The sequence below is a fragment of the Corylus avellana genome, chromosome 7 (assembly GCF_965113065.1).
Source record: "Corylus avellana chromosome 7, dhCorAvel1.hap1.2, whole genome shotgun sequence".
Taxonomy (NCBI): Eukaryota; Viridiplantae; Streptophyta; class Magnoliopsida; order Fagales; family Betulaceae; genus Corylus; species Corylus avellana.
In genome coordinates, this window is record NC_142496.1 from 17,025,084 (window position 1) to 17,038,210 (window position 13,127).

The 13,127-nt window shown below is 32.9% G+C and overlaps 1 protein-coding gene across 1 annotated transcript; it reads right to left on the reverse strand.

Moving 5' to 3' along the window:
• Window positions 1–8,024: 8,024 nt before the first annotated feature.
• LOC132185191 (disease resistance protein RUN1-like) lies at window positions 8,025–11,236 on the reverse strand. The gene is made up of 6 exons (XM_088518519.1): window positions 10,750–11,236; window positions 10,061–10,101; window positions 9,388–9,835; window positions 8,999–9,240; window positions 8,209–8,358; window positions 8,025–8,078 (listed from the first exon to the last, which is right to left on the reverse strand). The coding sequence occupies exons 1-6, from the start codon at window positions 11,234–11,236 to the stop codon at window positions 8,025–8,027; spliced, it is 1,422 nt and encodes a 473-aa protein (XP_088374645.1).
• Between the last annotated feature and the right edge of the window lie 1,891 nt (window positions 11,237–13,127).

Below are 13,127 nucleotides of genomic sequence, written 5' to 3' on the forward strand. Positions count from 1 at the left end.
CAGCCTTTTGCCGTCAAGTGAGAATGTCCCGAAGGTTAAATTAAAACCCTTGCTGATGGCACACAAGTATGCACATTTAATATTGAAGAATGACTTTGGTGTGGTAAACCCATCCGAACTTGATACTTTCCACGGGGGTAAGTCATTTGATGTTGCGAAAGACTATAAAAGCATGATGTGTTGGAAGATTGCAGACAAGAAAAAGATGAAATAGAGAATCATACATGTTAAGATCTGCAATCAATTAGTGTTAGTTTTTGTGTCGTAGTTTAGGTTATCTTTGTTTTTGTTTCTCTTTTTGTTTTCTAAATTTCTTTCGCTGGTAACAAGTGTCAATTTGTTTCATCACTTCAAAGTACTCTCACTACACAAAAAAAAAAAAAAAAAAAAAAAAAAAAAAGGTTTTTGTTGACCAATAGTTTCTGACATGTCAAAAACCTTTTTTGACATGTGTCATAGGTAAATAAGGCAGGTGTCAAAAATTCTAATTTTTTGACGTGCCAATTTTGACACGTCAAAAATTACTGACGTGTCAGAAATTGGCACGTTAAAAATTCTTTCTTGACGTGGTAGTTTCGCCACATCAATAATTTATTGAATGTCAAAAAGTGGTACGTCAAAAAAAAATTTTGACGTGTCAAAAAGTGGCGCGTCACTAAAGTTTAAAAAAAAATTTTAAAAAAAAAATTTCCGGAAGTTTCTTTTTTCAATTAAATTTACTTCATGTTTAATTTATCATCAAAAATCCAGTTGCAACTTAAAACCCACATAAATCCCTACAAATGTTGAACGCCCATATATATCTAACTATTGAAGGAAAATTCCCAAAATCTCATCATGGATTCACTACACAAGTACTCCGATCTCTAAACATCCGGTAGAAATTCCTAAAATACTTCAAACCGCCAAATAATGTGGAAGAACAAATCTAAAAGTGGGTTAGCAAATTTAACCAAAAACAAAAAACTTCTATATAAGAGACTCATGGATATAGAATAACTCAAATTCAAGCATTTATACCTTAAAATCCCCAAATATTCAGACCCCTTCCCTTCTCTCTCCATTTCTCTTTCTTCTTCACCTTTTCTCCTCTTCTCTCGTAGGTTCCTTCTCTTCTTTTCTTTTATTTTGTTTAAGCTACAAACAAGGGAGGTGGGCGTGAGAAGAAGAAGACAAGTAGAAAGAAGGAATTTGGGAGAAGAAATTCGTTGAAACGAGAAGGAGAAAGAAATGAAAATAAGAAAGAGATCTCATCTAGAAGAAGAAAAGAAAAAGAAAAAAAAATGACAACTTATTTGAAAAGGAAGGCTATGGGCGCACGCTGGAGGAGAAAGAAAAAGAGGAGGGAAAATGACAGAAAAAAAAAAGAAGAAAATGCGTTCCAGCTGGTCTGGCGCCTTTTCGATGACGTTTCTTGACATGTCTACAGTAGACACGTCATTAAATTATTGACGTGTCACATGTGGCATGTCAAGAACATGTCAAGAAAGTCATCATATAATTAAAACATTGCATAATTTTTATTATTAATTAATAACCATATATATTTTGTTACCTAATATTAATTATTTCCAAATAAATTAAAGAATACAAATTAAGCGTGCGCACATACACACACACACACACACACACACACACATATATATATATATATATATATATATATATATAATAAAAGCATTGTATAATTTTTATTATTAATTAATAACCATGTATATTTTGTTACCTACTATTAATTAATAGCCCTAAATTAAAGAATATAAAGCACATATATGTATATATAATAACCATATATAGTGAAAGCATTGCATATAAGAGACAAGAGCTTTAACTAGTTAAATAAAATTTTAATGGGTTTGAATATATCTCTTACTATATGACGACATATACCAATTAAATTTTGTTACTTAATATAGGTACCAATTAATATTGTTATCTAATTTTGTTAACCAATTAATTTTTCATACCAATTAAAATTAATTTACTACCTAATCTTTTTTAATACATATTGTATAATTAATTTACTACCTAATTATAATTATTGACTTGTGGAATAAAGGCACGTCAAAAATTTTTGACGTGTCAATGGAACACGGCAAAAATTTTTGACGTGGCATTTAGACACCTCAAAACTTTTTGACGTGTTAAAATCTAACACGACAATAAATTTTTTCTAAACGTGTTTAGGTGTACGTCAAAAATTTTTGACGTGACAAACATGAGTTACTGTTTGCCACATCAATAAAGTCCCTGTTTTTTGTAGTGTCTCCTTAATCTTTACTTATTTGCTTTATTTTGTTACATTAGGGACAATGTAAGTTTTAGGGAGAGGAGCTTGATGCTTGATGTTTGTGGTTGTTTTTGTGTTGTTTTGTTTATTTTATATTTTCACAAAAAAAATAAAAAAAAAAAGGTTTTGCTTCTTTAGCATGAGTTTTATGTTTTAAGTTCATTATGCTACTTTTGCTAAAAAATGCCATTGCCTTCATGGTCAATTTATTGCACATGCACATGGCTACATAAACATGACTCTTTGTTAAGGACATAAGTGACTTAGAATATCTTGAGGATAACAAATGTGGAGATTTCTAACCCTTGTGAGTTTTGAGCCAATCATTCTTTGTAGAGGGTAAATTTTCGTGAGATCATATTTCATTTGGAAACACAGAAATAAATTCATTATGTTAGTCTCATTACTCTTCTATTTGGCCGAATGCAAAAATCATGTATTTTATGCCACACTTGAATCTTTTGAAGTCATGAATATAGAAGAACTATGCAAATCCTTGAGAGATGAGATTAAGCCATTTTTCTTTATTTTGAGCCTCAACATTCTTCGTTTGATACACTATCACTAGTCACCCCATTGAGCCATATAATTAGCCTTTCTTTCTTAAACCCTTTCTCAAGTGTTTCAAGAATGAATTTTATCAAATTATTTCGATGTGGTGGATTAGTGATTCAAAACAAGATGAAGAAAAAAAAAATTAAAAAAAAATGATCAAAAGAAAAGATTGAAAGAGAAGAAGAATTAGAAAGAAAAGGTTGATGTTCAAGGGTGGAAGGTATACTACGGAAAAGAAATATACATATTTTATTGAAAGAAAATTTGAGAGAGAAATTAATTGAACATACAAAAGAAGCCGAAGTCCCATTTATCTTGTAATACTTCGCACTTTTACCATCACCTTTTTGTTATTTATTTCCCTTTTCTTTAACCCTATGTTATGTCCCAATAAAAGTCCTTCTTTGATCTTGAGGAGTGTATGGTTCAGACATGTTCATGAGTAATCAATGAATGCGGTGTGAATCCTTTCATGAGGCTACTTGTTCTTTCTTAATTAAGCATTTTTCATATGATTTATATGTGAGATATTTGCCTTTTGCTTACATTATTCCACTCACATATTCTTGAGAGTGTTACACCTATTTCTGAGTGATTTTAATTGTTGAGTGTTAACACCGGTAAGGCTTGAATCAAAACATACTTTCCAATAGAAATTTTATTTCATGTTTATTTGGACACTAAGAGAGTGTTTGCATTGGCTAAAATTTTCAATCACACTGAGTTTTGAAGGCACGGGAAATTTCTTTGGTAGTTGTTAGTATTTTGACTTTTTCTTTCCTTGAGTCCTTGTTCTTATGCTTTGTTTTGAATTGCTAGAGACTAGCAATAAGCTGGGGGGAGGATAAGAGCCTAAATTAAAGTGTCTATTAAAATAAGCTTTATACTACCTTATTTTATATTAATTCTTGCATTTTATATTTAATTGTGGAATAATATTTTATTATTAAATGTGAGCTCAAAATGATATTATAATGCAAGTTATTGCCTTTCTAGGAAAAGAAACAAAACGAATAAAACAAAACAAAATAAAACAAAAGCCGAAGGAGACTTTTCCCATGAATTTGTAAAGCCATGCGTAGGTGGGAACTAGCAAAACAAAGACGAAGAAAGAAGAGTTAAAAGGAGAAAAGCTAATGTGGGGCCCGCAATAAAATAAGAAAATAGAAGAAATTGGACACCGCATGCGACACAAAAGGTCAAGACCGACTACAAATCCCCTATAACAGGATTCTTATTATTTTGAAAAGGGGAAGAGCCACAACGCCGGTCTTGGCTGAGAGAAGAGGACATACTGCATAAAAGAAAAGAAAATAACAAAGCAAAGGTCTTCATGGGACTATAGTTGAGTATTTAGGGATTTATTCTTAATATTCAAGTTATTTCTTTTCTATGTCTTTCTATTTATACATTGTTTAGTATTTTAATATTATGAGTATCTAAGCCTCTAGCTAAGGCTAGGGGTGAAGCCTAGTATTTTTATCAATTGTTCTTCATAGATTAATGACTAAATTTTGGGGATGCTTTTTAATTTGAGAATAATTTCATGTGACAAGTTTATTTTGACACATTAGGATTTTTCTTTATATCAAATGCTTACTTTGTTTGATTTGTAATAATTGAAAAATATATTAAGTGCTTAATTTATTGTCACATTTTTATTAAAAAATCAAATTCTCAACAAATCCTTGCCCAATCCTTGTTCGAAACCTTGGAAGACGACTGTCCAGAGTGGCCAAAAATGCTGCCATTGGAGCTACCATGCATTGTTCGAAGAATTAGATCGTGTTGCCTCTTGCCAACATGGTGATCCGATTACCTCGATCATAGCACCAAACCACAAATCCGCCGTAGCCAAGTTCAGTCCATCGAGAACGCCGCCGTCTAAGCCCTGACGTGTTACAATTCTATCTTTCTGATCCATACACTCCACGTGCAACCTTCTCCTAGGCACGTCAGCCACGTGCTGGTAGAGCTTCTCCATACCCTTCGCCATGTGGCATTCAACCCTAGCGCTATGTCAATTTTAGGTCACGTTAGCCCTAGTGTAGCGTCAACCCTAGTGCCATGTCAGCACCTATGCAACGTCAACACTTCTACCACATCAGGACCCTGCCATGCCAGCACTTTGTCAGGCCTGACTTGACCGTTGACTTTGACCACATTGTTAGATGGTTGAATATTGACTTTGACCGTTGTTGCAAGGGTTGGCAAGGTGTTTTCTACTTATCTTTTCGTCCTGATCTCATATGGCACAAAATGTGATTCTTTATCATGTTCAGGCTATATTGGATGGCACAAACAACACTCTAGATGGCACAAATTACACTTTGATTTTGCATTTGAAATCTCTAGATGACACAAATCTCTTGATGCCCGGTCCCAATCTATGTGTAGTTTTCTTAAAGGTTGCAAGCTTTTCTTTTATGTGACAGGAGATGCCAAAGAGCCCATTAAAGGCGCTACATAAATTGATGAAGCTTTCCTTACTCACCTCATTGATTGGGATAGCAATCATCATCAGATTCTTACGTGGTTCAGCAACACCACTATTCCATCCGATTTCCGTGCTATTTGGCAGTTTTGATGAAGGTAAGGGTGCTTGGAATATGAGAAAGCTAGTGTCCCTCTATATTTCTCAATAGTTTACTAAAGGCAATTACGGACCAAACGGTCATAACATCAAAAAACCTTAAAACATTTGTTAATAATCAAATGGTCAAACTATAATAAAAACTTGTTAATGACTAACGGTAAAAACCGCCAAAACCAATTAAATTGATTTAGTTTTTTGTCATAAAAATAACGAACAAGCTTTAATGTCTAACAGTAAATTTTTTTGGAAGAATTTGTAAACCAACTACTTAAAAAAATAATGTTTGTAACATATGTTACAAAACTTTGGCTCTTGCTCGTAAAACTTTTTGACTCTATCCCTGGAGGAGGTTATCCTCTTCACTGTAAATATTCCTAGTGTTCTTTATGTAATTGAGGCCCTTGGCTTAGGCCTAATCTGTTTAGCCCCAATTGTGGGCTTTTAGGCCTGCAATAGCTACTTGGGCTGGCCAAGTGGGTAATGGGTATTGTCGTCTGGTGCAGGTTCTGTATCATCTCTAGCAATGCATCCATACTATAAAAACTAGGGTTAAGTATTTTTTTAGTACCTCGGTTTGTACTTTTTTATTTTTTTTTCCCCTGTAGGTTTCCAAAACAGTCAAATCTAGTACCTCACCTATGGGAAAATACAAAATCGACACCTCGTTAATCTCTCACATGTCACTCCTAAAATTTGCCACATGTCCTAAAAATAAAATATAAAAAAATATTAAACCGTGGTTCTTTTTTAATATGTAAAAGGGCATCCACTTGATTCCAAGATACTCCAATACTATATATACTGACATGGAACAAACTACTATACGAATGTGAAGAGGACATGGAAAATCTATTAGGTGAGAAACATGATATGTGGGTGATCTTCCTGCATTCTTTAGTGACTGTTAATGATTTCGTGCAGATTTGTCAATTGTCATTGCAGTCATAGCCCTTTATGTTCTCCCAAGATGAAAACTACCAGATTTGTCAATTGTTTAGACATCAGCTCTACACAGCTAAAACAGTAATGGGATATGTTCTGCTATTGAAGATTCCTCTTCAAGATCTTTACCAAGAACCACAAAGTTTTAGCCAAAAGGGTAACTGAATTAAGAAAACATGAGGGAATGAAAGAAAGAACATAAAAACCAAGGTTTACACATGTAGAAATTGAAAGAGGATTACTTTCTATTTAATCTTCACATATTTCCCAATCACTTGAAAATAATACTGGGGCTGGAAAAAATATCAACTGAGATCCAAAACCAAGGAAAGGTCCCTAGCAGCAATAATCAAAACTCTGCCACCAAAGAAACAGAAAAATGTTGGTTAGTTTAAAGGAATTTGATTTGGTTAATCTTTTATTAATGCACTTAGAGATTTTACAAAATCGATTGCAAGTAGCACCCACTTCCACAACCTTAAACATGTCCTTGCAAAATTCTTAAGTCGTAGGGATAAGTACCTTGATTATTTATGTGGAGATGAACACAACAATAAGGTCTCATATAAAGTAGAAAAATTCATTTCAGAGTGTAAATGCTCATTTGAGAAGATGATAGAAAAACCATGATAAACGAAAAAAGAAGAAGAAGGTAATGGCCTTAAATTCTCATTTCACTTACATTCCTTCAATTGAGGAATGAAAAAAATAGAGTCTTTCTTGGCTCAGTAATTGGAGTAATTTTAGGAGGCCTACTTGTATCCTACTAAAAAAAATGATTGTGCTTTTCTGTCAAAAATATAAATGGTCATGGAACTCATTCATTGGTTAATTGACATATAGATAATATGATCCTTTCTCCATTTATTATATTGTGTCACTATATCAAGCTAATTTTTTTTTTTTTTTTTTTTTTTCTCTTTGTAGTTGTTGCTTCGCTTTTTTTTTAAAAAAAAAAAAAAAAAACAAAAATAGAAAGGAAGACGAAAAAAAAAAAAACAAATTTGTGAAGAAAATCTAACTAGACCTTGAAGAAAGAAAATAATTTCCTTTCTCAACAATTAGCAAAATTGCATATCGGGTTAACTCCAATCTTATAAAAGAGCATGGCCATGATTAAGAAGTGCCAAAAGAGCAAAAAACTTGCACAAAAAACAAAAACGTAAATAAAAAAAAATAATAAAAAAAAAAAGAGAGTCTATGGAGAGTAAAATCACTAACGTGACATCTGAAGTAGAAGTTGCAACATGTGAGTTGCCTGCCAAACTGTCCAAGTCCCGCAAAACACACAAAAGCCAAAGCGAAAGGAACTCCTTCGATATGCCAAGCAGGTCAAGAATTTATTAGTTTTCATTGCTGATGAATTTATGCCACCAAAATCATAAAGCAGAAAACTGTATATAAAAGCACGAACAATACCCTAAAAAATAAAGCAATAGTAATTTCAAAGGGGTAAGAAAATCGGATTTGAAAAAGAGATAAGTAAATCCACACCTTAATTACATTATTCTCTTCATACGAATTCTAAGTGCCAGGTGTTGAAGAATGTTGCTTTTGTTGTGGGTAAAATTTGGATTCCAAGTTGCCATCATCATTCATCATCATCATCACGGCATCTACTTGAAGGTTGAATTAAATCTATCACTTTTTCTTCATGCTTTCGTACCAAATGGAATCTGCAACTTCTAAAGAACACTGATGTTGAATGTTTCACAGATATAAAATTCAAACCTATATGATATTGGAAAATACTTAAGCAAACTTGAAGATTATCTCCTCTCTTTAGCTTAACATCTTCTGGAAGAACATAGGAATGCAACCATACTTGATCGTAGCGCAATGATCCATAGCAAGTTTTATGGTAATCTCCATGAGTACAATAGATTTCATTACCATCACTGTAGACTCCAACAATAATTGCAACTTGATCATGAGGATGTTCTTCATCTTGTCCACCCTCTGCTATTATGTTATCCTGTATATCCACTCATTCAAAATGAGTAATTTGGAATGCCTTAAAGTGACTGATGATCACATTCTCAAAATGAATGTTTATGTTATATTTATATTTACATATTACCCTTACTTGTTCACAAAAGAAAAGGCAAGATACTAATAAAAATTGTAAAAATTGACAAAGGTTGTATGTATGTATTGTTAAGACCAACCTTCTCACTTTAAATAGCAAGAAGTATGCATTTGCAAAATTTTCGATTATGAAGCTGTAGGACATTCCCTAAAAGTTTTGTATTTAAATTTTTGAAATTTTTGAAATTTTTTTTTTTGTATTTTTTTTTTTTTGGCAGTTTGTTTTGAGACATGTGTTTTTACCAAAAAAAAAAAAAAAAAAAAAAAATTCCAAGAATTATATTTAAACTTTTTATAAAGTTCAGTATAATTTTTAATTAGAATTTCTCAAGGTGGGATTAACCTTACATGTTCTGCTTCTATTGTGAACATCACAATTTTTACATGAATATTCAACCCTTGAAGTCAGATAACCATCTAACTTGAAGCAATATTGTTATTTTGCAAAATATATATTTTCCTAGTAACTTAACTCATGAAAAAGAAACAAATGTAAAATTTAAAGGGATTTTTAACATAATTCTTACCATATTTTCTTCTAGAACATGACGAACATCTTCATGAAACCATAATCTACTGTGCTTGCCAGGTTTTTCCGGTGATTCATGTCGAACAATTTCTCTACCCATTTGTTGCAGCAAGTCATGCATCACCAATGATTTATCCAAAAACTCAGTTATGAGACATTTATCTTTTAGCTCTTCGATGCCACTATATGAGTGAAAACCACAACTATCTAGTATTTTTGTGACATATTCTACATTCTCTCCTTTGAAGAAACATGCAATGTCAAGGAAAATATTCTTTGCATTTTCATCTAATCCATCAAAACTTATTCGAAGTCTTTTTTGAATATCAACGTGAGGAATTATTTTGTACTTGTCCAATTTACTTTTCCAATAAAAGATATCTTTACCTTTTAGACTCGAGCCTAGCACTTGCAAAGCTAGTGGCAATCCTCTAGCATAACGCACTGCATCGTTTGTGACTTTCACATAATCATCATCAGGTCTATCTCTATTAAAGGCATGCCAACTAAAAAGCTTAAGAGCTTCGAAGTAACCCAATTCCTTCACCTCGTAGGTTAAAACTTGATGTTTAGTTAGTAAATGTTTATCTCTTGTTATTATGATGATTCCACTTCTTAAACCAAACCAATTGCCTTTTCCAAATATCTTTTCTAATTGGTTTGAATGATCCACTTCATCAAGAACTAGAAGTATCCTTATTAAGCGAAGCCTTTGTTGTATCAAAGTAATTCCTTGATCAACATTGTCAACCATTTGACTTGAACCTCCTCGGATTTTAGAAATAAGTTTAATTTGCAAATGGTTTAGGCCCTTTTCGTTGGAAGTTTCTCTAATCTTTTCAAGGAAACAACTATCTTCAATATGAGAAGCAATCGAGTTGTAGATGGCTTTGCAAGAGTTGCCTTACCAATCTCGCTAGTTTCGAAGATCCCTATCATGCATGTGCTGTCTTTATTCTCTATATCTAAAAGCGACTTCATATCCTTGTACATGAGACTTTATTCAAATTGGATATTGGGCAACTTGAAAGTATGTATTATTAACTAATTTTGAATTCACCCGTTCGATGATTTCGTCAATAAATTCTGGTTCATTCCTACCTATACAAAAAGATAACAAAAAATACTAACTAATGAGTTACCTTCAGCTAAAAAAAAAAGAAATTATGAATTAAAAAAGTAGGACTAGAGAGAAAAGTTAGTGATACATAACTCTAAGGGGGTTTGTTATGCACCATAGCACTGTTCATACTTTTTGTATAATAATAATAATATTAATATTAATAGGTATAGGAAAGTGAAAAAAGTAGTATTGAAAAGTAGAAAACTTTGTTTTGAAGTGATTTTTTTATTTGAATAGTAGTAAAAAATAAATGATGTGATATAAAAATAAAATTGTTTTAATCTTGATTTTTTTGGAAAAAGGAAGTGAATAGTATTTAGGGGTGGGGAGGAGTTTGACAAACAACCCTGATATGTGCGCAACAAACGGAAAGTTCATTTTCCATTTTTTTTTTTTTAAGTCATCAGAAAGTTATTTAAGCAAATTACCCCATCGAAAACAAAAGAATCGGCCGAGTTTAATTAATTTTAGAACAAAGATTATTTAAAAGGTTAATTACAAGTAGCCATTTTTAAATGTAAAATAGTTCACTTGCATGCATGAAAACATGTGTATATGGGATGTACCATAATTAGAAGAAAAAAAGAACAATATAGAAGGAAGACAACAAAGGTGGTTAGAAATACCTGTTTTCCAAATACATCCCGGATAAATTGGCCACTTCTTTTGGGCTCTCTTCCACCCCTCCACCTTCATTTCATCATCGTTGAACCTTTTTACAAGTTCAGTGAATGCTTCTCCAACCCTATTGGTTTGACACCGTACTTCTAAAGGATTTACGTCATAGAATAGTGGTAGAACTAGTATCTCCCTTATCTTTCTGCACTCGAGGATCTTTATCAGCTCGTCCAAGCACCATCGGGATGATGCGTAGTTTTTAGAGAGTACAATGATCGAAATCTTTGACTCTTCAATGGCTTTGACAAGTGCCAGTGAAATTTCCTCTCGGCTTCGAAGTTTGTCATCCATGAAGGTGTTGATTCTTTTTCGACGTAAATCTGTGTACAGATGAGCAGTGAAAGTTTTATGAGTATCTTCGCCTCTAAAACTCAAGAATACATCCCCTTGAAATATGGAAGAAGAGAATGACGAAGAAGTTGTGTGGAAGGCCATGGACGAAGTTGCAAGAGTACAAGTTAGCAGAAAAAATTGAGAGAGAAATGCAGAACCGCTAGCTATACCTCCCTAATTATGCAAGTTTGTCAAGATAATAATGCAAGTTGTTACATGCTTGCGATGCGTCCAATTAAAGAAAAATGAGAAACTTGTCGGCAACGGCAACAAGCTTATAAAGGTGGAGTTTGACCAGCTTTATGGGAGTTTTCTGCTGCAAATGGCAAACCCACTACATTAAAGAAAAACAACTTGAACTTGTGCACACAACCACGTACAGGCTAATTGTTGGGTAGTTGACTATTTTTGGAGGGTCCATTAACTAAACATATAAGACTTAATTTTTTTTCCAGCTTTAGTTGGTGCCATCGCTCTTATTGGTCTCCACGTGGCTCCGTCACTTTCGAGGCGAAGATACTCGTAAAACTTTCACTGCTCATCTATACACAGATTTACGTCGAAAAGGAACCAACACCTTCATGGATGACAAACTAAGAAGCGGAGAGGAAATTTCACCAGCACTTGTCAAAGCCATTGAAGAGTTAAAGATTTCGATCATTGTACTCACTAAAAACTATGCATCATCCCGATGGTGCTTGGACGAGCTGATGAAGATCCTCGAGTTCAGAAAGACAAGGGAGATACTAGTTCTACTACTGTTCTTTGACGTAAATCCTTCGAAAGTATGGCATCAAACCAATAGGGTTGGAGAAGCATTCATTGAACTTGCAAAAACGTTCAACGATGATGAAATGAAGGTGGAGGCTAAAAGAGAGCCCTAAAAGAAGTGGCCAAATTATCCAGGATGTATTAGGGAAACAGGTATTTCTAACCACCTTTGCTATCTTCCTTCCATATTGTTCTTTTTTTCTTCTATTTATGGTACATCCCATATACACATGTTTTCATGCATGCATGTGAACTATTTTACATTTAAAAATGTCTAATTGTAATTAACCTTTTAAATAATCTTTGTTCTAAAATTAGTTAAACTCGGCCGATTCTTTTGTTTTAGATGGGATAATTTGCTTAAATAACTTTTTCATGACTTAAATTTATTTCGCAAGTAACAAGTGTCAATTTGTTTCACCACTTCAAGGCACTCTCACTACAAAAAAAAAAAAAAAAAAAAAAAAGGGTTTTTGTTGACCAATAGTTTCTGACGTGTCAAGCATATTGACATGTCAAAAACCTTTTTTCACGTGTTAATATTGACGGGTGTCAAAAATTCTAATTTTTTGACATGCCAATTTTGACACGTCAAAAATTACTGACGCGTCAGAAATTGGCACGTCAAAAATTCTTTTTTGACATGGCAGTTTCACCACGTCAATAATTTATTCACGTGTCAAAAAGTGGCACATCAAAAAAAAATTTTGACGTGTCAAAAAATGGCACATCAAAAAAATTATTGACGTGTTAGAAATTATTGACGTGCTACTTTTTGACATGTCACTAACATTTAAAAAAATATTAAAAAAAACTAATAATTTCTTTTGAAAAAAAAAATTCCAAAACTTTTTTTCCAATTAAATTTACTTCATGTTTAATTTATCATTTAAAATCCAGTTGCAACTTAAAACCCATATAAATCCCTACAAATGTTAAACACCCATATATATCTAACTATTGGAGGAAAATTCCCAAAATCTCATCATGAATTCACTACACAACTGCTCTGATCTTTAAACATCCGATAGAAATTCCTAAAATACTTAAAACCCCCAACTCCCTTGTTTGTAGCTTAAACAAAATAAAAGAAAAGAAGAGAAGGAACCTGAGAGAGAAGAGGAGAAAAGATGAAGAAGAAAGAGAAATGGAGAGAGAAGGGAAGGGGTCTGAATATTTGGGGATTTTAAGGTATAAATGCTTGAATTTGAATTATTCTATA